Raw genomic sequence first — 24,527 nt, 5'->3', positions numbered from 1 at the left:
TTGGCATTTGTTTACTTCAAACGGACGGCGGACCTCAACTTGTCTTTAGCTTAAGGTATAATTGCTCTTATGTTTTGTCTTTTAAACAAATGCGGATAAAAACACATCGTTTTCAAACATTACATAACTTGTATTCGTCATTTTTCCTGCAAATATGACTGTTGCAAATTATCTGTTTGTGTAACGTTAATCACAGGGTTGGTTTAATGCTAATGTTGGCAGAGATTGCTAAGCGTTTACTGCTAACGTAGCTAACGTTATAGTACCCAATGCTGGCTAAACCTGCTAAACGTTTTGACTCATCGGTTTTGGTGCTAGCTAACGTTAGTTGAACTTAGATGATTGCTAGCTGACTGCATCTGACAGGCTGTTTATAAAAGTATCTGACAAGTACGCTGACAAAACTGCTCGACAAAGTATGTAGCGTTATGTCTCTGTTTTAACGTTTGTGTATGGTTAACTAGCTATTAATGGTCATTTCAGCTTGCTAACGAAGCTTGTTCTGCTTCGATAACGTTAACTTACAGAGTGCGACTCCAGCATGCAAGCAGAAGATGAGTTTTTGCGTGATCAAGGTAAGGACAGACGAGGCGTCCTTCAGCTTCGTCTATAACAAACTTTGATTATAATATTCGTCAAGTGGCTACACCGTGGGGAAACGTGTGCGTGTATCTGTATGTTTCAGTTCAAAGGTTAAACTCTGCTCTCAGCCAGTATCAGGATGGGCGACGCTCTCAAGTCACACCAGCTCAGGTACAGCATCATTATCATAAAATTAGTGTGTTTAGATGATCACATCATTAGTATGTTCGATCACAACTACAATCGCCTTTGTATGCCCACTAACGTGGTTTTACTACTCAACTAAAGCTATTTGGTGAGTCATCTCAGGACAAACAGAAGAAATGTACATTTGGTTGTCGTCCAGTATATTGGGTACATTATTACTGCAATAAAATAAAAAGTGCAAGGGTAGTCTGGATGGGGCTACTACTACTCCATGCTACACAATGTTGACAGTCTCCAAAGCGTCTCTGATCTGTTTTGTCTGTCAGGTTGAGGAGACAAGTCATGCAGAGTCTCCTGCTCCCTGGATCTCAGACAGAAGGTCAGTTATAGCTGCACATTGATATTGAGTTCACAACAAAAGTCAGTATGTTACCCACTTTTTTAGTCTTTTTTCCAATGTCTCAAGAGAATACGCTTAGTTGCTTGTGATGGCCAAGATATAGCCTGGGTAAACCCATCCCCCACGTGACCTGCTCTCAGGCTTACCCTGCTCTCAGTCACTAGGTGTAGTGACTGAGAGCAGGTCACGTGGAGGCTGGGTTTACCCAGGCTAGCCAAGATAATCCATCTCATTTGAAAGGAGGAGAGACCTGACTCCATGAGTTCAGTTGTTGACCCCACCATAAACAACTTCACACTCACAGTGATTGGGAATTGTCTTAACAACATCAAATATGACTTGTTCGCTATTTTTTTTCCACCAGTTGCTTATTTTCCAGGACATGACCAGAGTATATTCAAATTTTTAAGACACCCCACCATGAGTGGAGATGTGCACAGCATTCTTTTATGACAATCTGGTGGAGTTAAGGAGAACATATCTTTCTGGGTGTGACAGCATTATTCTCCCTGCTCTGCATCTGTGTTACAGTATTATGGCTCCTTTGATAGCGGAGTATGATCGACATATGGACGAAATGACTGAACAGCTGCGGAGACACCAGGTGAAAACATGGGATGATTCTATCAAATACACAAACAATTAAGAACACACAACAACACAACAAATAGTTGTTTTAAAAGCACATTGTGAGTGAGATGTGTATTATGAGTGCGAGAAGGTAGTAGGTTATTTTCAAGGATTTCTCAAATGTAGAGCTGAGTGATTAATAGAATGACTTTTGTTGACATTGGTTTGTTTGGTTAAGTAATATATTTTAGCTGGTATTTGCTAGGAATACTTTATTAATTCATGTTTGTCTCTTTGCTGCAAATCTGATTTTAAATTATAATTTTGTCTTAAATTATTACTGCATATCTGATCTTCATCTTCTTCTTATTATTATTCTTCTTCTTTATTTTCCCCCCTTAGATTATTACAAGTGGAAACCTGTTAAACTGACCTACCACAGCCAGCAGGCACACTTGATAATCTTGAATCTTTATTTTCACACATTAATCAACAGGCGCAGATGACAGATGTCAAAGTGAAGTTGGAGAGGGTTGTCAAGGAGAATGAAAGGTAGGAAGAGTCTTGTTCTGGTAATCTATGCTGCCTTGTCGAAACATGCTACCATGTGCGCTCTGCTGCCCTGAGAGTGTAGTGCTCTGAATAACTAAACGCTATTCCAACAGCGCTGCCAATTTACGAATTGTCCAGTTTGTGTGCCAGAGTGCGCCCTGGCACTCGGAGTGACTATTTGTGAATTATCACTTGGAGAGCAGTTATAGAAATAAAGGAGACCTGAGAACTGAGCTTTTCTTTTTTGAGTTTATGACTGAGATATTCATCATTTTTTAACTTGCATTATCATGAACAATGGAATAGAATAATGAGTGACTGTGTGGGTACGTTAAAAGTAAATGCGGGCTGCACTGATCTGTCAACAGACAGAATTATTGATGGATAGACTTTTGTCCGTTGAGCTGTTAACGTCAATGTGTTTGCAGATTTAAAAAAATAACAAACAGTAGGAACGTCGCGTGTTTGGTAAATGAACAACGGCCAGACAATGGACAGCTCTCAAAAATGAATTTAAATGAATGGATACAAACAGACACAACAGATCAGTGTGGCTGTGGAGGTTACAGCTCATCACAGGTTATAATATTCCTATATGGATTTGTTGGCATATAGGCTATATATACTAGGCTATAAATGCGCAGGGATACTATAGTTTTCATAAGGGAACACACAACAGGCGAGACTGCAGTAACAGTGTTTTTTATTTGCATTCCTTTGATTCCACTGCTGTATTGTAGTGATTCATATATGCTTTGGTTAACTTATTTCTGATAGTACAAGTTAAATCTCAGGGCTGGTTTCCCCTCAGTCCTCCTGCCACCCCCCCATCCCCCAATTTTAACAATATATGAACAAAAATGAACAAGCTCAGACACAGTAATGGAAAAAAACACACATATATCAACAGTTATCATAATGTGGTGCTACCATCCATATAAGGTGCTTATATACTTGTAAGAGGTCGCGCATGGGGTCCCACACAAGGCGTCCAACAGAAGCCAGCCGGGCAAGTAACCCCCCGTCCCCTAACCTCGTCGAGGTAGGCCAGAAACGGGTCCCAAATAGTTAGAAACTTTTTAAATGAGTTGGTTCTCAAGGATCTGAGCCTCTCCATCCTTATAACAGAGATCATGTCCATCACTCCTGCCATTTTTTTAATGAATGAGCTGAGATTCCCGTCTTCCCGGGTTCTCCTTTTAGACAGATGTCGATTCGGGGCTGATATTACCTTCACTGGTGGAACGAAAGGTGTAACAAAATGACACGCCATTCGGTCCTAGTGACTTTTAAACAGGAGGCGAGGCGTAATAGCGCCGCAACAGTCCCGGCTAGAAAGAGAGAGAGAGAGAGACTTTGCAGCGCTCAGCAGAGGGAGAGGGCCATGTGTTCCCAGCCTGTGTGGCACACAACAGAGCTTCAGGAGAAAGTGAGGAGCATAAAACATTCTGACCATCACAGCCAATTACTGTGTGTAAGTGTGCCGGTAATCAAGTGCTCATGGAATGTATTCAAGGTTGTACATTTTAAGTAGAAAATGAATAATTAACAAAAACAATTTTAACATGTAACGGAACTTGCCCTTTTTCTACGTTTTGCCACTCTTAACCCCCGCCCTCCCCAGGCTGCATGCAGAGCTGAGGGAGTCGGTGGAGAGGCAGCTTCAGGCCCTGCCGGGGGCATCAGGAGCAGAGGGCAGCACACTGGAGGAAGAAGGAGTCATCAAAAACCTTCAAGAACAGATCCAACTGTCTGAACAGGTCTGTATAGCAACTGTTGCTGAACTACAGCAACAGTTGATACTGCACACCCAGCTAGGCACCGTGGGACTACACAGCATTTCTACTTGTCTCTTTATTTGATCACCTATAACATTGGTTCCCAAACTGTGGTCCGCCTGGTGGTCCGCCAGAGAATTGCACACACAAAAAAATACAGACAACAGTTTTCACATACAGTATACAGATCCTTTCCAAAAAAATTTAATATCATGGAAATAACATGGATAACCGCGGACTTCAGCGGATTGTCAAGCAAAGACGATTAAAAAATTTGGCAGATATTCAGAGGGAGTGGACTCAGGCTGGAGTCAGTCATAACTGTGAAGTAACTGCTGATTTTCTTCACACTATAATAATTTCTTGAAATACTGTATTGGGGGTTTTCTGGAGCTGTAGGCCAAAATTATGAAAAATAAAACAAATAAAGGCTAGAAATATTTAACTTTGTGTGTAATGAATCTATAATCTATGAAAGTTTCACTTTTTGAAAGGAAAAAAACTAACTTTCCATGATATTCCAATTTTTTGAAAAGGATCTGTACACATGACACTGAGGAGTAGACTTGGGCAGATTTTCAGAAATATCACAATTTTGAAAATCTACTTTCAGAGGCGGGCTCAGCTTTAAAGCCAGGGCGACATTTCAGGTATCATATGAAACTAGGTCCTAGGTCCTAAGGCATCAACCATGTCATTCTAGCTTGTCAGGAATGTAGCTAAATAACGCTCCAAATTTAGGCAAGGGGAATTTTTTCCCCCCAAAAGGGTCCTCTTTTTTTCACAGCCTAGTGTGTGTGTGTGTGTGTGTGTGTGTGTGTGTGTGTGTGTGTGTGTGTGTGTGTGTGTGTGTGTGTGTGTGTGTGTGTGTGTGTGTGTGTGTGTGTGTGTGTGTGTGTGTGTGTGTGTGTGTGTGTGTGTGTGTGTGTGTTCGTTTGGAACCAGTATGTTCGTCCAACCAGTATGTATGTTGTTAATTAGCCTTTCTGATACAAAATCCAATATTATTTTATCAAGAAAACATTGCTGGTATCCGCAGTGGAAGTGGTCCCTGTGTAATTTGGTTCGGTAGGTACATAGTGGTACTTGGTCTGAAAAGTTTGAGAACCCGTGGCCTATAATATAATATTTACATGCTGCAAACAACTAGAGAGACAGTCTTCTTCTTGTTTTGGTTTACACCCCTCTCCCAGTAGCCGTGAGACACAGTGGTTCTCAAATGGGGGTCCGGGGACCCCCGGGAGTCCTTGAGGGGGTTCCAGGGGGTCCGCAGCCAAAAGGGGGTAATTTATTTTCGGTATAGTTCCATTCATAAGTAGCCCAATGAGTATTTTGGTCATGGGTTTTATACACTTTCTGTAATAAAACATCTAAAAGCATCAATCTTATTATCATATGGGGTCCGTGGGAGAAAATCCTATCAAATGGCGGTCCGTGGTCTAATCTTTGTCCGTTTAGGGGTCGTTCATGTGAAAAAAATTGAAAACCACTCCTTTAGGGCAGTGCTACCCAGCAAATGAATTGTTAAGAATCAGAATCAGAATAACTTTATTGATCCCGGAGGGGAAATTAAATCATGCTACAGTTGCTCTCACTCAGGCATGGAAAAATGTAAACATCAAAAGTTCACCCTTATTTGATGTACAAGAAGTCACCACGATGATAGAATACTAGGCATCTCGAAACAGACAGAGTCCACATTGACACATTTATATATAGATATAGGATAGATAGAAGAATCACTGTTTTGATCGTAGTTTCTCTGTGATGTCTCAACGTACATTACAGACAGGCATTTTTGTGGCCCTAATGTGGACTAAATGACAGGTCCTTGAGATGAAAAAGGTTGAGGATGCCTGAGGTACAGCGACACTCTCTCCTCTCTCTGCCCTGTCTTTCTTGTCCCTATACTGCGACTGTTCAATATATGCAGAAATGTGTGCGTACACACACACACACACACACACACACACACACACACACACACACACACACACACACACACACACACACACACACAAATAATAGTTTTAGAATCAGTTATGTTTGACGTGTAAGGGATTCAACATTGGAACATTCATAGCGACCTATGTGCTTGTGTAGGAGCGGGAGCGCGCCTTGGAGCTGTGGCAGACAGCAGCCCAGGAGCTGGAGTGCCTCCAGCAGCTGTACCAGAGGAGCATGTCTGAGGGACACCTCCATGATGCTCAGCGACAGCAGCTCAAGGTGCGGCCCACAACAACATGTACAGCACACAGCTGCCTGCCTCTTATTCACCACTAGATGGAGCCATTATCATGGAAATGCCGTTAATGAATGCAGTTCAGCCTCACAGAATGCTTGATATAAGCATGCGATAATTACATTATTATTATTGTCGTTATTATTATTATTATGTTTTTGAATGGCATTTTTTCCCTCGCCAGGATCAGCTTCTTCAGTTCCAGCAGCACAGTCACAAACTTCAAGTGGCCAATCAGAAAATGGAATCAGTAAGTGATGGTCAATTAAAAGCTTGTCAAATTATTGCCGTCTAATTGGCTATGGGATCGTGCACTTCTCAGAAATGAACCCTGATCTAATAATTAAATTTGAATCTAAGTGAAACAGTTTCTAAATCACTTCTCTAGCTAGCCAAAACTGTCCTTGTTGTATAATGGTCTGTTGGCACGCTGGGTAATCCTTTAACTACCTTAGCCTCTCCTCTATGGGGCACTCACTATTATACATATTTTCTCTCTCTCTCTCACACACACACACACACACACACACACACACACACACACACACACACACACACACACACACACACACACACACACCTGCTGCCTACTTGCATCACCATACAGCATGTGAGCACAGAGTAATACTATATCCTTGTGATGCATTTTTAATGAGAGGGCAAGCCTTGGGCTTTTCTCTATCTGACGTTTCATACACGCAGCCCCTGTATGTGAGAACGACAGACTTTGTGTCAGTGTCCTTTAGCATCTATACAAAAGGACAAAACGGTTTGGGGAGAGATGTTTTGAGGGGAAAGTTAGTTTCGAGGTCAAATTTGGAGTTATGGCTCACCAATGGCAATCTTGTATCTCTTGCCACACACAGACTAACCAACAGTTCCTGAAGACAGTGACGGAGCAGAGCACAGAGATGGACGTGGTACGCAGCCAGCTCAGGTAACTAGATAGCCTGTAGATCCAAAATGGCTTCCGCCAAAATCTTGCTCTCATACATTAGAGCCAAAATGGAATAGCAGCTATGCACGCTCAGGTAACTGATAGACAGAAGATCCTAAATTACCACTACTACAGTATAGTGCTACAGCAGACTATTGTGGCCATTGTTGAAATAGCCACCATTCTATATACTGTAATTATGTTTTAGAAGATACAGTTTTGAGTTCTTAAGTTGCTTCAACAGTAATGATCTCTCTCTCCTGGTGTAGGCAGGCCAAGACTGAACTGAGGACTGCCACAGCCAAAGTAGAAGAGATGACCAAACTGCTACAGAATGTCCAGGAGCAGATACAGAGACGGGTGGGCGGAGACATTCAATTAGTCTCAATTGTAATTCACCCTCTATTGAAGAAAAAAAGTGTGTGTGTGTGTGTGTGTGTGTGTGTGTGTGTGTGTGTGTGTGTGTGTGTGTGTGTGTGTGTGTGTGTGTGTGTGTGTGTGTGTGGAATCCAATGCGGAGAACTGGTCCAGGACACTCTGAAAACCATGTGTGTGTATCCAGGAGGAAGAGGCGGCTGATGCTGAAGGGCGAGAGGAGGCTGCAGACAGGAGGCTCCAGCAGCTTCAGTCAGCCTTGGGGCAGTTAGAGGCCAGGTGAACACAGCCTCTTTTCCATCGTCTCACCTTGTCCAGGGTTCCCACTCATGGAATCTTGAGAGGTGTATTCCAAACAGGGATTGTCAGGGAATCGAATACATTCTCTTGGGAAGTCATGGGATATGGGGGAATCTTATAATTGGGTAACTTTATAGGACTACTTGCCTGGGTCCAGACCTTTGACCCCGCCCACTCCGCGGAGTTGAGTTTTGCCTGCTTACACCCCAGACCTTATTTCCAGCTTAAAATATAATGTTTTACTCACCCAAATAACTTTGGTGTCATTCTGATCCCCCTAGAAGATATTCAGATCTGAGTAGAGTCCTGGAACTGGCCAAAATGGGCGTAAACGGGGCATACATCGTTCACACTGTAAATAACGTATTTTCTGTCACATCGCGGTTCACTATGGCTGTTATATAATTATGAGAACATGAATTAGCTATGTAACAAACCTCCTGTGCTGCCGACAGCCTGCTCTGTTTGCTGTCCGAGTGTCCGTCACATAGATAACACCTCCCACTTTATCACCCGCTGCTGTTTGTAATCGATATATGGCCTTATTCCATATGAGCGGCAATTGAATTGAATCATCCATAATCTTGAAATCAGATCATATCTATATGCTAAGCTAGGCTGCTAAGCTACACAACACAGCAGAGCGAGTCAACTCTGACCTGCCCCGGATGATGTGCTCATGTTCTTCTTCTGTGGTTTTCTCTTCTTCTTCTGTTACCAAACAGAAGCGCTTCTCACTGCTTCTTCTGAAGCACATCCGGGGCAGGTCAGAGTTGACTCGCTCTGTTGTGTTAGCAGCCTAGCTAGGGGAATGACACCAAAGTTATTTGGGTGAGGAAAACATCATATTTTAAGCTGGAAATAAGGTCTGGGGTGTAAAAAACAAGAATTCTCCTTTAACTTGATTAGAAGTACCAATTACATTGAAATCTGAATGGCACACTGCTTGGAAGACATTTATTCGAAGGGGCAATGTTTTATTTTTTACGTTCTGACTGGAATAACAAACGTAAGATTCTGGCTGAGACGTTGGTCTCTAGCGATTGGTCAGGGAGAATGGAATTCTCCTGGCGGGATCCCCTCATAGCAATGTGTCAAACAGAGGGTCATCTCAGACTAGAAGGTGGAAATGAGTGTAATGAGTTGACAATTCAGTCTGTTATCAGGCTAGGACTGTACCAGATTGTGTTTACATTTACCAGCGAGGAAGAACACTTTAGATCATTATGGACGTTCTCCGACTATGGAAAGTCATGGAAAAGTCATGGAATTTTACACCAGGGCTATGGTGGGAACCCTGTTTGTCATTTACGCATTTCTCCCCCAATGCTGAGCAACAACTCTGTTTCCCCTCTGTCCCTCTCTCCTGCTCCATCCCTTCATGGCCAGGCTAAAAGCTGCATCTCAGGAGGCGGAGGCGGTGCGCAGGGAGCAGGCGGCGTGGGAGAGACAGGTGGGCGACCTCCAGGGGCGCTGTGCCTCCCTCGAGGACGAGAGGTATGAAGCCCTGGCCAAAGTCCGTGAGAGCGTTCAGTTGGCCCAGGATGCTACATTACACAAAGACCAGGTAAGTGCAGCCGCTCTTCCTCTTAATCTCGTCCCCTCTTTCTCTGTCTCCCTCTCCCCTCCTTAAGCCTTGTTCACCGACTAGGTCTGCTCCTCTGTCAATGTCTCTTTCTGACAAGTCTTCACACCCCATCATCACAGTCAATCTTTACCCACTGAAGTGTCTGCCTGTCTGTCTGCCTGTCTGTCTGTCTGTCTGTCTGTCTGTGTGTGTGTGTGTGTGTGTGTGTGTGTGTGTGTGTGTGTCTGTCTGTCTGTCTGTCTGTCTGTCCCTCTGTGTGTGTGTGTGTCTGTCTGTCTGTCTGTCTGTCTGTCTGTCTGTGTGTGTGTGTGTGTGTGTGTGTGTGTGTCTGTCTGTCTGTCTGTGTGTATTCTCTCCCTACAGGCCCTGTTAAGAGAGAAGCGAAAGATGGAGGAGTTGGAGAAGACGAAGGAGGCCATCAAGCAGCTGATCCAGGATGCTGTCGTCCGCACCAGGAAAGAGGTGGGGAATGCTGTATGGCCCTCTAGCCACTACTTATGGGTACTACTGACTAATACTAAGATATTTGGTGCCAACTCTACATACTTAAATTCTCAAAGAAATAAACACTGAAAATAACCACAGAAAAAAATTACAATACTACTAATTAGCTGTACATGGAAACTCAAACCGGTTGCTCTATTTTCGCCTCATTTAACACACACTGTAATAAGCTGTAAGCAGTGCAGTGCACTTCCCCTCTGCCTAACCTCAGGTGGAGACTCAGTGACTAATGGTCTATTAATGGGTGTTCTTCATCAAGTGTTTAGTCCTGTTAATGAAGGCTTTGACTGCGGTGCTGCTTGTCAGGCTGTCTGTCTGTGGCTGGCCTTCACCACAGTAGCCTGTTTTAACTGTGTCTGGCTGTCTGTCTGTGGCTGGCCTTCACCACAGTAGCTGTTTTAACTGTGTCTGGCTGTCTGTCTGTGGCTGGCCTTCACCACAGTAGCTGTTTTAACTGTGTCTGGCTGTCTGTCTGTGGCTGGCCTTCACCACAGTAGCTGTTTTAACTGTGTCTGGCTGTCTGTCTGTGGCTGGCCTTCACCACAGTAGCCTGTTTTAACTGTGTCTGGCTGTCTGTCTGTGGCTGGCCTTCACCACAGTAGCCTGTTTTAACTGTGTCTGGCTGTCTGTCTGTGGCTGGCCTTCACCACAGTAGCCTGTTTTAACTGTGTCTGGCTGTCTGTCTGTGGCTGGCCTTCACCACAGTAGCTGTTTTAACTGTGTCTGGCTGTCTGTCTGTGGCTGGCCTTCACCACAGTAGCTGTTTTAACTGTGTCTGGCTGTCTGTCTGTGGCTGGCCTTCACCACAGTAGCTGTTTTAACTGTGTCTGGCTGTCTGTCTGTGGCTGGCCTTCACCACAGTAGCTGTTTTAACTGTGTCTGGCTGTCTGTCTGTGGCTGGCCTTCACCACAGTAGCCTGTTTTAACTGTGTCTGGCTGTCTGTCTGTGGCTGGCCTTCACCACAGTAGCTGTTTTAACTGTGTCTGGCTGTCTGTCTGTGGCTGGCCTTCACCACAGTAGCTGTTTTAACTGTGTCTGGCTGTCTGTCTGTGGCTGGCCTTCACCACAGTAGCCTGCTTTAACTGTGTCTGGCTGTCTGTCTGTGGCTGGCCTTCACCACAGTAGCCTGTTTTAACTGTGTCTGGCTGTCTGTCTGTGGCTGGCCTTCACCACAGTAGCCTGTTTTAACTGTGTCTGGCTGTCTGTCTGTGGCTGGCCTTCACCACAGTAGCTGTTTTAACTGTGTCTGGCTGTCTGTCTGTGGCTGGCCTTCACCACAGTAGCCTGTTTTAACTGTGTCTGTCTGTCTGTGGCTGGCCTTCACCACATTAGCCTGTTTTAACTGTGTCTGGCTGTCTGTCTGTGGCTGGCCTTCACCACAGTAGCTGTTTTAACTGTGTCTGGCTGTCTGTCTGTGGCTGGCCTTCACCACAGTAGCTGTTTTAACTGTGTCTGGCTGTCTGTCTGTGGCTGGCCTTCACCACAGTAGCCTGTTTTAACTGTGTCTGGCTGTCTGTCTGTGGCTGGCCTTCACCACAGTAGCCTGTTTTAACTGTGTCTGGCTGTCTGTCTGTGGCTGGCCTTCACCACAGTAGCTGTTTTAACTGTGTCTGGCTGTCTGTCTGTGGCTGGCCTTCACCACAGTAGCTGTTTTAACTGTGTCTGGCTGTCTGTCTGTGGCTGGCCTTCACCACAGTAGCTGTTTTAACTGTGTCTGGCTGTCTGTCTGTGGCTGGCCTTCACCACAGTAGCCTGTTTTAACTGTGTCTGGCTGTCTGTCTGTGGCTGGCCTTCACCACAGTAGCTGTTTTAACTGTGTCTGGCTGTCTGTCTGTGGCTGGCCTTCACCACAGTAGCCTGTTTTAACTGTGTCTGGCTGTCTGTCTGTGGCTGGCCTTCACCACAGTAGCCTGTTTTAACTGTGTCTGGCTGTCTGTCTGTGGCTGGCCTTCACCACAGTAGCCTGTTTTAACTGTGTCTGGCTGTCTGTCTGTGGCTGGCCTTCACCACAGTAGCCTGTTTTAACTGTGTCTGGCTGTCTGTCTGTGGCTGGCCTTCACCACAGTAGCCTGTTTTAACTGTGTCTGGCTGTCTGTCTGTGGCTGGCCTTCACCACAGTAGCCTGTTTTAACTGTGTCTGGCTGTCTGTCTGTGGCTGGCCTTCACCACAGTAGCCTGTTTTAACTGTGTCTGGCTGTCTGTCTGTGGCTGGCCTTCACCACAGTAGCCTGTTTTAACTGTGTCTGGCTGTCTGTCTGTGGCTGGCCTTCACCACAGTAGCCTGTTTTAACTGTGTCTGGCTGTCTGTCTGTGGCTGGCCTTCACCACAGTAGCCTGTTTTAACTGTGTCTGGCTGTCTGTCTGTGGCTGGCCTTCACCACAGTAGCTGTTTTAACTGTGTCTGGCTGTCTGTCTGTGGCTGGCCTTCACCACAGTAGCTGTTTTAACTGTGTCTGGCTGTCTGTCTGTGGCTGGCCTTCACCACAGTAGCCTGTTTTAACTGTGTCTGGCTGTCTGTCTGTGGCTGGCCTTCACCACAGTAGCTGTTTTAACTGTGTCTGGCTGTCTGTCTGTGGCTGGCCTTCACCACAGTAGCTGTTTTAACTGTGTCTGGCTGTCTGTCTGTGGCTGGCCTTCACCACAGTAGCTGTTTTAACTGTGTCTGGCTGTCTGTCTGTGGCTGGCCTTCACCACAGTAGCTGTTTTAACTGTGTCTGGCTGTCTGTCTGTGGCTGGCCTTCACCACAGTAGCCTGTTTTAACTGTGTCTGGCTGTCTGTCTGTGGCTGGCCTTCACCACAGTAGCTGTTTTAACTGTGTCTGGCTGTCTGTCTGTGGCTGGCCTTCACCACAGTAGCTGTTTTAACTGTGTCTGGCTGTCTGTCTGTGGCTGGCCTTCACCACAGTAGCTGTTTTAACTGTGTCTGGCTGTCTGTCTGTGGCTGGCCTTCACCACAGTAGCCTGTTTTAACTGTGTCTGGCTGTCTGTCTGTGGCTGGCCTTCACCACAGTAGCCTGTTTTAACTGTGTCTGGCTGTCTGTCTGTGGCTGGCCTTCACCACAGTAGCCTGTTTTAACTGTGTCTGGCTGTCTGTCTGTGGCTGGCCTTCACCACAGTAGCCTGTTTTAACTGTGTCTGGCTGTCTGTCTGTGGCTGGCCTTCACCACAGTAGCTGTTTTAACTGTGTCTGGCTGTCTGTCTGTGGCTGGCCTTCACCACAGTAGCTGTTTTAACTGTGTCTGGCTGTCTGTCTGTGGCTGGCCTTCACCACAGTAGCTGTTTTAACTGTGTCTGGCTGTCTGTCTGTGGCTGGCCTTCACCACAGTAGCCTGTTTTAACTGTGTCTGGCTGTCTGTCTGTGGCTGGCCTTCACCACAGTAGCTGTTTTAACTGTGTCTGGCTGTCTGTCTGTGGCTGGCCTTCACCACAGTAGCTGTTTTAACTGTGTCTGGCTGTCTGTCTGTGGCTGGCCTTCACCACAGTAGCTTGTTTTAACTGTGTCTGGCTGTCTGTCTGTGGCTGGCCTTCACCACAGTAGCTTGTTTTAACTGTGTCTGGCTGTCTGTCTGTGGCTGGCCTTCACCACAGTAGCTGTTTTAACTGTGTCTGGCTGTCTGTCTGTGGCTGGCCTTCACCACAGTAGCTGTTTTAACTGTGTCTGGCTGTCTGTCTGTGGCTGGCCTTCACCACAGTAGCTGTTTTAACTGTGTCTGGCTGTCTGTCTGTGGCTGGCCTTCACCACAGTAGCTGTTTTAACTGTGTCTGGCTGTCTGTCTGTGGCTGGCCTTCACCACAGTAGCTTGTTTTAACTGTGTCTGGCTGTCTGTCTGTGGCTGGCCTTCACCACAGTAGCTTGTTTTAACTGTGTCTGGCTGTCTGTCTGTGGCTGGCCTTCACCACAGTAGCTGTTTTAACTGTGTCTGGCTGTCTGTCTGTGGCTGGCCTTCACCACAGTAGCTGTTTTAACTGTGTCTGGCTGTCTGTCTGTGGCTGGCCTTCACCACAGTAGCTGTTTTAACTGTGTCTGGCTGTCTGTCTGTGGCTGGACCTTCACCACAGTAGCTGTTTTAACTGTGTCTGGCTGTCTGTCTGTGGCTGGCCTTCACCACAGTAGCTTGTTTTAACTGTGTCTGGCTGTCTGTCTGTGGCTGGCCTTCACCACAGTAGCTGTTTTAACTGTGTCTGGCTGTCTGTCTGTGTGTGGCCTTCACCACAGTAGCTGTTTTAACTGTGTCTGGCTGTCTGTCTGTGGCTGGCCTTCACCACAGTAGCTGTTTTAACTGTGTCTGGCTGTCTGTCTGTGGCTGGCCTTCACCACAGTAGCTGTTTTAACTGTGTCTGGCTGTCTGTCTGTGGCTGGCCTTCACCACAGTAGCTGTTTTAACTGTGTCTGGCTGTCTGTCTGTGGCTGGCCTTCACCACAGTAGCTGTTTTAACTGTGTCTGTCTGTCTGTCTGTGGCTGGCCTTCACCACAGTAGCCTGTTTTAACTGTGTCTGGCTGTCTGTCTGTGGCTGGCCTTCACCACAGTAGCTGTTTTAACTGTGTCTGGCTGTCTGTCTGTGGCTGGCCTTCACCACAGTAGCTGTTTTAACTGTGTCTGTCTGTCTGTCTGTGGCTGGCCTTCACCACAGTAGCCTGTTTTAACTGTGTCTGGCTGTCTGTCTGTGGCTGGCCTTCACCACAGTAGCTGTTTTAACTGTGTCTGGCTGTCTGTCTGTGGCTGGCCTTCACCACAGTAGCCTGTTTTAACTGTGTCTGGCTGTCTGTCTGTGGCTGGCCTTCACCACAGTAGCTGTTTTAACTGTGTCTGGCTGTCTGTCTGTGGCTGGCCTTCACCACAGTAGCTGTTTTAACTGTGTCTGGCTGTCTGTCTGTGGCTGGCCTTCACCACAGTAGCTGTTTTAACTGTGTCTGGCTGTCTGTCTGTGGCTGGCCTTCACCACAGTAGCCTGTTTTAACTGTGTCTGTCTGTCTGTCTGTGGCTGGCCTTCACCACAGTAGCTGTTTTAACTGTGTCTGGCTGTCTGTCTGTGGCTGGCCTTCACCACAGTAGCTGTTTTAACTGTGTCTGGCTGTCTGTCTGTGGCTGGCCTTCACCACAGTAGCCTGTTTTAACTGTGTCTGGCTGTCTGTCTGTGGCTGGCCTTCACCACAGTAGCTGTTTTAACTGTGTCTGGCTGTCTGTCTGTGGCTGGCCTTCACCACAGTAGCTGTTTTAACTGTGTCTGGCTGTCTGTCTGTGGCTGGCCTTCACCACAGTAGCTGTTTTAACTGTGTCTGGCTGTCTGTCTGTGGCTGGCCTTCACCACAGTAGCCTGTTTTAACTGTGTCTGTCTGTCTGTCTGTGGCTGGCCTTCACCACAGTAGCTGTTTTAACTGTGTCTGGCTGTCTGTCTGTGGCTGGCCTTCACCACAGTAGCCTGTTTTAACTGTGTCTGGCTGTCTGTCTGTGGCTGGCCTTCACCACAGTAGCTGTTTTAACTGTGTCTGGCTGTCTGTCTGTGGCTGGCCTTCACCACAGTAGCTGTTTTAACTGTGTCTGGCTGTCTGTCTGTGGCTGGCCTTCACCACAGTAGCTGTTTTAACTGTGTCTGGCTGTCTGTCTGTGTGTGGCCTTCACCACAGTAGCTGTTTTAACTGTGTCTGGCTGTCTGTCTGTGGCTGGCCTTCACCACAGTAGCTGTTTTAACTGTGTCTGGCTGTCTGTCTGTGGCTGGCCTTCACCACAGTAGCTGTTTTAACTGTGTCTGGCTGTCTGTCTGTGGCTGGCCTTCACCACAGTAGCTGTTTTAACTGTGTCTGGCTGTCTGTCTGTGTGTGGCCTTCACCACAGTAGCCTGTTTTAACTGTGTCTGGCTGTCTGTCTGTGGCTGGCCTTCACCACAGTAGCTGTTTTAACTGTGTCTGGCTGTCTGTCTGTGGCTGGCCTTCACCACAGTAGCTGTTTTAACTGTGTCTGGCTGTCTGTCTGTGGCTGGCCTTCACCACAGTAGCTGTTTTAACTGTGTCTGTCTGTCTGTCTGTGGCTGGCCTTCACCACAGTAGCCTGTTTTAACTGTGTCTGGCTGTCTGTCTGTGGCTGGCCTTCACCACAGTAGCTGTTTTAACTGTGTCTGGCTGTCTGTCTGTGGCTGGCCTTCACCACAGTAGCCTGTTTTAACTGTGTCTGGCTGTCTGTCTGTGGCTGGCCTTCACCACAGTAGCTGTTTTAACTGTCTGGCTGTATTTGACTGTCTACAAAATGCAGACCTTCCCTTGCCTTTGGTGTATCTCAGATTGGAATGAAGGTAAAGTGAATGCAGCCCCATCAGGCCATTTCCTCACCTTACTCTCTCATCTTCACTGATGTGAAAACACAGGACGGAGCAAAGTAATACCCTGGGATATGAGCCTTTATCATTTTTAATCATTCCAACGTACCATTTTTTGCCTCATATAAGTTACCGTCCATCTAAAGCAGAGGTGTCCAAGGCCCCAAAATTCTTCCCTATGAAGGGCAACAAATGAATCTGGATGGAGGGTCGTGGGCCCAAAATAAATGTTGACGTTATGTTACAAATGTATTATATGTTATGGACCATTTACATTGATCTAAATCTAGAATACATTTTCAAAATAAAAAACTCGGTTTAACAGTTAGTTATAAAAAAAAAAGCATAAACATATGTGACAGAAAGTGCATGCAACTCAAGGTACGTAGTCTTAACCTTACATATAGAACCCATTCTATATAGACCCCTTTGAAAATGGCCATGCCAGTTTTTCCCTCGCCAAAATGTAGCCTAACTTTGGAGCGTTATTTAGCCCCCTACCTCTGAAAGACAGTAATATCAGCTGCTTTGTGTGTGTGTGTGTGTGTGTGTGTGTGTGTGTGTGTGTGTGTGTGTGTGTGTGTGTGTGTGTGTGTGTGTGTGTGTGTGTGTGTGTGTGTGTGTGTGTGTGTGTGTGTGTGTGTGTGTGTGTGTCAAACCATGGTGCGACAAAACAAATGGAGCACAGGCCAAACTTGGCCCGCGCCCCCCAGAATTGCTCAGCCCTGCTCTTTGTAATTTGTGTGCTTGTCTGTGCGTTTCTCAGGTGGACAATGTGCGTAAACAGTGTAACGTTCAAATCGTCCGCATGGCCGAGGAGCTGTCCGCCTTGCAACTGGTAAGAACCTGTTCCACTGCGGACAAGACCCCGGGCCCTCCACCATCACATTAACTTCTTTTTCATACTTTACCTATCTACTCATCTCTTTTGAGTCTCATTTTGCCTAGATCCCTCTCTAACCCTCCCTCCCTCCCTAAACTGAACTGACCTGTTCTCTCTAGGAGTGTGCAGATAAAGAGTCTCAGATTGAGAGGTCGCTGCGAGAGAGGAAAGCCGTGGAGGAGGAACTGGAGAAGGTAAAAGGATTCATAAAACCACAAAATAAAAAGAAGCTTAGTCCAAAATACTTACTTACTGACAACGTTTCCACTAGAACAAATTGGTCCCGGAGGTGTGTGTCCTGGAGGATTTCACTTTAACGGACAGATGTGAAACAAAACAATTAGGCTATACTATAGCCTATAATCTTGAGATTGCCATACATTTCCTGTACCAATCATGCTTCTATGACCAGTCAATCAAACAGAACGACCCAAAATGCAAGCTTCGGGGAGAAATTCATGTCTCCATGCCACACAGCGTTGACGCTGATGCACGTTGCCTTGCGTGCGGAGTCTCAGACAACGCCCACAAATTCCACCGACTTTGGAGCCCGCAGTGGAATTTGCAGGGGGTTGTCTTGAGACAATGAGTGATAAAAACGAAAGACGAGTCGCCTAATTTTTTTTACCTTTTCTTCCATCAGTTCAAAGTTTAAAGCAAATATTTCCAGCTGAGCTTGTGAGGTTTAATTAGCCTATTGTCAGTTCTGAAAGCGAGTTGGACCACTGCATGTTATTGAGCTATGGTCTGCTTTTGCTATTTAAAAGAAGAACTTTAAGAACTGTAATTTGAGCCTATTACAAATTACAATTCAAATTGTGTTGAGGGAGATCATTTCACCGGACCTTGTCCGGGAAATTTTAATTTGTCGGACTTTGATTACTTTTAACGGTACAAGTCCGGCAATTACCGGATAACGGAAACACTGCTTACTGATAATATTTGGCTTTGTGAATGAACTGTGGCAGTGTACATTATATTGATTGTTGTATTGCTTCCTCTGGTGATCATTTCAGGTATACAAGGAGGGCAGGGCAGAGCCAGAGTTCAGGAAGATAGATGCTCTCCACCAGAGGTGTCTAGATGCAGAGAGGATGAAAGAGGACATGGGTATCACTCTGCAGAGCAGCCAGACCAAACTCAAGAAGATGGACATGGAGTGAGTGCCAAATTGGAGTGATCCAGTGGGGTAGTCACACATACTGTATGTACAGTATGTGTGTGTGTGTGTGTATGTATGTATGTATGTATGTATGTATAATTTATATATATATACACACACACACACACACAGTATATGTATATATATATATATATATATAACATGGACATTCTTACCTGCGGCTCTTACCTCCCCCAGCTAAAATTCCAACCACTTAGCTTCTGGCTCATGTTCATTTTCCTCCCTGATTGTCTGAAGCTAATGTTCTTTGCCTTTACTCCATTCTTTACTTCCTCCTTTAGAAATGCCACAGGGAGATCGATTCCCGTGGGGCTCCATCTGCCACCAACACTAACAGAGCCTTGAAAGTATTGTAACCCCCTTCCCTCTCTTCATCCATCGTCCATCTCTCTAGCTACAGCGAGGAGCTGTCGCGGTGCCAGGAGGAGGTGCGGCGGCTGCAGGACTCTCTGGCAGTGGCCCGGGACGACTCTGCCAGCGTCAGTGACGAGCGGCTCCAGCTGCAACAGGAGAACCTGCAGCTCCGCAGGGAGATGGATGAGCTGCGCAAGGCCAGCCTGCTGGTCCAGAAGAAGGCCAAACAACATGTAGGAGCGAGAGAGCGGGGGGGATTGGGTGCACTCTACAAGGACTGCCAACTAGCAAAGACTAAGTCAAGGAAAGAGGGATGTTGAAGGGAGGGAGGAGATGAAGAGACGGAATGATGCAGCACTGCATGGGAATGGGCTAAACCAGTGGTTTCCAAACTGGGGTACGCATACTAGGGGTACGTAGAGGTACTGCAGGGTGTACTTGGGAGAAAGGGGGAAATGGCCCAGAAGCTAAACTATGAATGGACAGGAAGGGAGAGAAGCAGTTTTTGTTGTTTGTAATTTAAAGGCTTCCTGAATTGTTTGAATTGAAAGTGAATTGGGCCCAGCCCTGATGTACGCATGCTCCTCCCCTGCTAGGTGTCACAGATGGAGCAGGAGTACAGTGTGAAGGAGCTAGGGCTGGATGCAAGGGTGCGAGAGCTGGAGGAGAGCAGTCGAAGCTCCAGCACCGATCTGACACGCCTCCTCACAGCACAGCAGAGGGTCACTCAGCGTTGGAAGGAGGAGGCCAAGAATCTGACCAAGGCCTTTGAGACTAAACTCACCAGCCTCAAGTAAGAGCCCTGTGGCAGTATCTTGACTAAACTTACCAGCTCAAGTAAGAGCCCTGTGGTGGTATTTTGAGGTTACAATAGAGGGTATGCATGTGATGTCACAGAGGCAGAAGTCACTGTGGGGTCACGCCCACTGAGTCACAGCAAGACTGAGCTTGAATGCAGTAATCAGCCTAGATAACTGACACCTGCTGCTCAGGGAGGAACTTGACACTCATTTTGACACTCATTCCCTGATTGAGGGGGCGTGTTCCAGTGGGGTTGCATACCTTCTATAAGGAAAGAAGGTTAAAGAGAGAGAGCGTAAATGGTGGAGGGAGAAGAGCACAAGACAGAAATTCCCTTGGGACTGGGTGTCAATCTGTCTATGTGAGCAAATGTGATGTCACCAGTGATGTCCCTCGTGCAATTGTGATGTCATCAGTGATGTCACTTCACTTGAGAAATTGTGATGTCACTCAAGCTATTGTGATGTCATCCGTGATATTATTCGAGCAATTGTGCGCCTCGGAGCGGAACCGGGCCACCTTATTATAGTAGTAAGATGATAAAAAAAAACTATAGCTTAATGTATCCAAACTGGTCCTGCTTGTTTCCCCTCGGACATGGATCACCCATATCAGTATGCAAAAAAGGATGCTATTATTATTAATTACGTTAATAAACGAGTACTTAAGTACTCATTCATTAGTTAATGAGAGTACTCGAATATTGAAATTACTTAAAATGTCCATCCCTAGTATAGGATAACCATGCAATTGTGAAGGATTTCAAAACCAAACTTCACAGCCTCAAGTTAGTCAACCATACTGTAAATAGAAATGAGACAACTCAAATGATGAAGCCACTCATATTCCATATCCTAAGGATTTTTATTGATCAAATATCAGTTTTCCAACAAACACTGGATCAAAAACGGAGTAGTGGCAAAGGTGGAGTAACATAAGGATTTCAGTAGTGGTTGAAACAGAAATTGACTTTCCACTTGGAGTTGTTTTGCCCTTGGCGACAGTTGTACTACACTGAGAAGTATTGGAAATATAGGTTAGGTTAATTGATATGGACATCACAGAGCATTGGAGATGTAACATACATGTATGCACAGTAACCAGGTACACAGTGTTAAGTGTTTATAGCGGAACGCTAATTTTCAACACCTGTCCACAGGCGACTCCTACACCAAAACACAACCCAAAAGGACAGATACATCTCGTCTTCATAGCTTAGCTCATATCTTTTTTACATTTGTTTCAGGGCAGAGCTGAAGCGACAGAAACAACGTTCACAAGAGCTAGAGATTCAACTGGGAACTGACCATGATACTGTTGCTGAGGTCTGTAGCACACACACTATGCACACTTGCAACCCTGCTAGTATACCATATAGTTTAATATAGGTGAGGGGATAGTGCTGACCTAGCAAGCTAACGTGAAATGGAAATCGTGAGTTCCCAAACCACACATATGCATTAAACACAAAGCTGCTCCTTGTTAGCTCAATACAGTTGAAACTAAGATATTTATTTGATATATAAGACTATTCGAACTTCGCATGTAGCTTTAGCTAATCTCCCCCTGCTAACATGAGTTCCTGTTGCCAAATCTCACGAGAGTGTGTTGCTGAGATAGAGACAGGTCTTGATTAAGTTTAACTGTCTCCTGAGTTGTCTGTTATGAAAAATGCCATTTTACTGTCAGAATATTCAGAAGATATGTGGCTTCGGAGAGTGTGCTGAATATTTATGTTGACTTTTCCCATTGACTCAATAGACTCAGACCTGCCGAAAATCTCTTAGTGGCCGTGTCCGTGGGAAAGCCATGAGCCATGAGAAAATAAATGTGTACAATTCTTAAATATACATGTATTTTATATTATATATATATATATATATATATATATATATGTATATATATAGATATGTTATATTACATAATATATATGTAATATATATTATTACATATATAGATATAGATTATATATATTATTGTGTGTATTATGGATTATGGATGGTGTGTGAATTGTGACTGAATATTTTTTTTTTTGAAAAACATGAATGAAAATGCTCGATTATATACGGTAATTGATCTGCTAGGAGCTTTTGTCTTGTTTGTATGTGCGTTTTGTATGTTTTTAGGTTGATTTTTGTTTTGTAATGTTACATCATGTATGTTTAAGTGTATGTTTGTGTGTTATGATGTAAGTATGTATGTAGATTTGCATTAACCATGTAAAATCTTTGTTTGGTGGACCCCAGGAAGAATAGTTGCAGCTTGGCTGTAGCTAATGGGGATCCAAATAAAACTTGAAACTTGAAAACCCACGTGCCAAAATGACAGGAAGTGATTTGAAGTTGGTTTCGTCTTGCTTGAAATCCCATCGTCTTTGGTCGTATGCTGCACCAACTGATTTCACCAAGTAACAGTTGTTCCTGGACCAACATTTCTTCCTAGTATGGGTCAGGAAAACCCCGCCCTGAACTCATTTGATTGGTCGCCGCAATTGCTTCTTCCTGAAAACATGCGACAAGTAAAAAAGATGTGGTTAAGATTAGGGTTTTCATATCTAACCACGACCAGACCCAAACCCTAACCACATTGTTGTACTTGCCTAAACCTAATGTCTAACCCTAATGTTTTATAAAAATATGTGTGGTTATACCGGGAGTCAAACCCCACTCCTCAGATTGGAAGGTGCACACCTTATCCATTAAGCCAAAGGACCGAGCACACCCTGAGCTGCACTTTTTTCACACCCTAGCCCTAATCTTAACCAAACATTCTTACTTGCCGTACGTTTTCAGGAAGAAGCAATTGCGGTGACCAATCAAATTAGTTCGGGGGCGAGGTTTTCCCGGCCCATAGGTTGAGGCGATGTCTCGTCATAGACGCTCGGTTAGCTGGCTCAGCCTGGCTGGGCGCGTGGTCAGGGTGGGGTAAATTCCCCGTTCTATCCATTCAGCAAAGTTAGAATTGAGCTGATAGCCCAGCCCAGGCAGACACGATCGGGGATTTAACCACCGCAGTAAACGCACATCTGAACAGACGTCTTGTGTTCTGCACTAGAACCCCCAAACCTGTAGTTTAGAGCCGCAGCATTGTCCTTTGGTGAGTCATCCCATTGAGATATATGGGCGGTTTTACCCCACTCACGCGCCAGCAGTATAACATTTTGTGGGCGTTCCCACACATGCCAACTGTCTCTATACTAGGAAGAAATGTTGGTCCAGGAACAACTGTTACTTGGTGAAATCAGATTGTGAGTCGTATGCTACAAATAGCAGCCTGGCACCTGTGGCATGGATGCAGGAGGGTGTTAATTGCATCATCTGTTGCTTGGTTCCATACTACCATGTACTACTTGAAAACAAGACTTGTAAGTAGTGATTGTCATGATGCTGTGTGTGTGTGTGTGTGTGTGCGTGCTCGCAGTATGAGAGGCAGCTAGCAGAGTACCAAGAGAAGACCAGCCGTCTCCAGAGACGGCTGACACAGGCAGAACAGAGGGCAGCCACTGCTGCACAACAGGTAACAGGTTAATAATGCTGCTGTATGTTGACTATTCACTCATTCAGCACAGAATGCTTTCGTTGTTCTTGTTATTGGACTAGTTTGATAGAGAAATAAGTGGTGCGATGGTGCAGTGTGCTGACCACTGTTTCATTGTTGTAGTCCAAAATGAGCACTACCCACTCAAGATAAGCATTATTCTGGGGCTTGATATAGCCTGTCTACCAAATACTGAGGGATGTTTTTATATTTATATCAGAATGAGTAACACTTTTATGAATCCATCTGTCTTTACAGCTGAGTATGTTGGCGTCGCAGCGAAGGAAAACAGCCATGGTGGATCCAGAGACTGTATGATAGTGACTGTCACTGTGCCGGCTATAGTGGTCAAATATATATATATATATATATATATATATATATGTGTTTTTTTTGTTCAGAGGTCTCTGTCCTCTTTGTTCACATGAGTTCCAGCCACCTGTGTTACCCTAGGCAACATTTTGAGCAATGCTTTGAGAAAGCATTTATTGCTTAAATTGTCTCAATGCTGCTGTGGCATTTATATATATATAGCATCTCACCTGTTAGGATGAAATGTTGATAGTCCTAATGTATTGTATGTAATACAAACTTATGACAAATAATTAAAGCTTTTTAAATACACACCGGTCTTCAATGTCCTTGAGAGATTTGCTGAACCATATTGCCTTACTTGAATGGGACCTTTGGAATGTAGTTATGAAAGTCTTTTTTATTGGGGTACAATGCCTTGTTAAATGTATTTCGTGGCAATTTGGCAAACTGATAAAACATGAAACCAAAGCCTCAGTGCTACTACTAGGAAATGTGGTGTATCACTTTAATCACTCGCTTTGTGACCAACTTTTTTAACACTCCTGCAGATTTTATTAATATAGGACTATGTTTTAAACCTCAGCAGGAATAAATGTGTCAACAACTAAACAATAAATGTTATTATTACATGCGCGGAACAGCCATGTCTTTGTTGAAGCTTTACACTAATTAGGATGATATTTTGGTTTTCAAGTGAAGACAACATGTTGACTGCTTCCTGCTACAGGTGTTTCCTTCGTTGGCGAAAGCCTAGATTATCACATTGAGTGTAAAGAGGCCCTGGCCATCCAACAGAAGAGACACCTTACTGCTGGTGGACACCACTCAGCTCAAAGAGACACCTTACTGCTGGTGGACACCACTCAGCTCAAAGACAAGCTCATATCTTCCCATCTCTGCTCTCTGGAGGTCAGGACAACACACATCAATTCAATAGACATTTGCAGTAACACATTACCGTAGTTTTAGATTTGTATGCATATTAAAGGAGCAATTCACCAAAAACCAAAGCATAAATATTTTATGAATATAACATGCTGCATATCCCAAAACCTTAGAATCATACAGCCTTGTTTTGGTGTAGAGGGGCCACATTGTGTATGTTTGCAAGTATATGCACACACACATAGATACAGTAGATGGATCAATATTCTTGAAGTAAACT

The 24,527-nt window shown here is 45.1% G+C and overlaps 1 protein-coding gene across 1 annotated transcript; it reads left to right on the top strand.

Moving 5' to 3' along the window:
- The first annotated feature begins 14 nt into the window (after positions 1-14).
- On the top strand, positions 15-23,397 carry sclt1 (sodium channel and clathrin linker 1). The gene is made up of 22 exons (XM_083656283.1): positions 15-55; positions 528-575; positions 686-753; positions 1,056-1,108; positions 1,661-1,733; positions 2,196-2,251; positions 3,876-4,011; positions 6,133-6,255; positions 6,456-6,521; positions 7,138-7,208; positions 7,478-7,568; positions 7,771-7,862; positions 9,273-9,450; positions 9,835-9,933; positions 17,056-17,127; positions 17,292-17,366; positions 18,189-18,331; positions 18,750-18,942; positions 19,306-19,502; positions 20,757-20,835; positions 22,931-23,026; positions 23,306-23,397. Exons 2-22 carry the CDS (start codon positions 542-544, stop codon positions 23,363-23,365), a joined length of 2,055 nt encoding a protein of 684 aa, XP_083512409.1. The 5' UTR covers positions 15-55; positions 528-541; the 3' UTR covers positions 23,366-23,397.
- The last annotated feature ends 1,130 nt before the right edge of the window (positions 23,398-24,527 follow it).

The sequence above is a fragment of the Poromitra crassiceps genome (assembly GCF_964638095.1).
Source record: "Poromitra crassiceps genome assembly, chromosome: 19".
NCBI classification, from domain to species: domain Eukaryota; kingdom Metazoa; phylum Chordata; class Actinopteri; order Beryciformes; family Melamphaidae; genus Poromitra; species Poromitra crassiceps.
This window is presented reverse-complemented; position numbering and strand designations above follow the sequence as displayed.

Bases quoted from the DNA above. Each gene is read 5' to 3' on its own strand.
- sclt1 (XM_083656283.1), top strand. From the start codon at position 542: ATGCAAGCAGAAGATGAGTTTTTGCGTGATCAAG. The intron at 576-685 runs GTAAGGACAGAC...TGTATGTTTCAG, and splicing joins TGAGTTTTTGCGTGATCAAG to TTCAAAGGTTAAACTCTGCT. The intron at 18,943-19,305 runs GTAGGAGCGAGA...CTCCCCTGCTAG, and splicing joins AGAAGAAGGCCAAACAACAT to GTGTCACAGATGGAGCAGGA.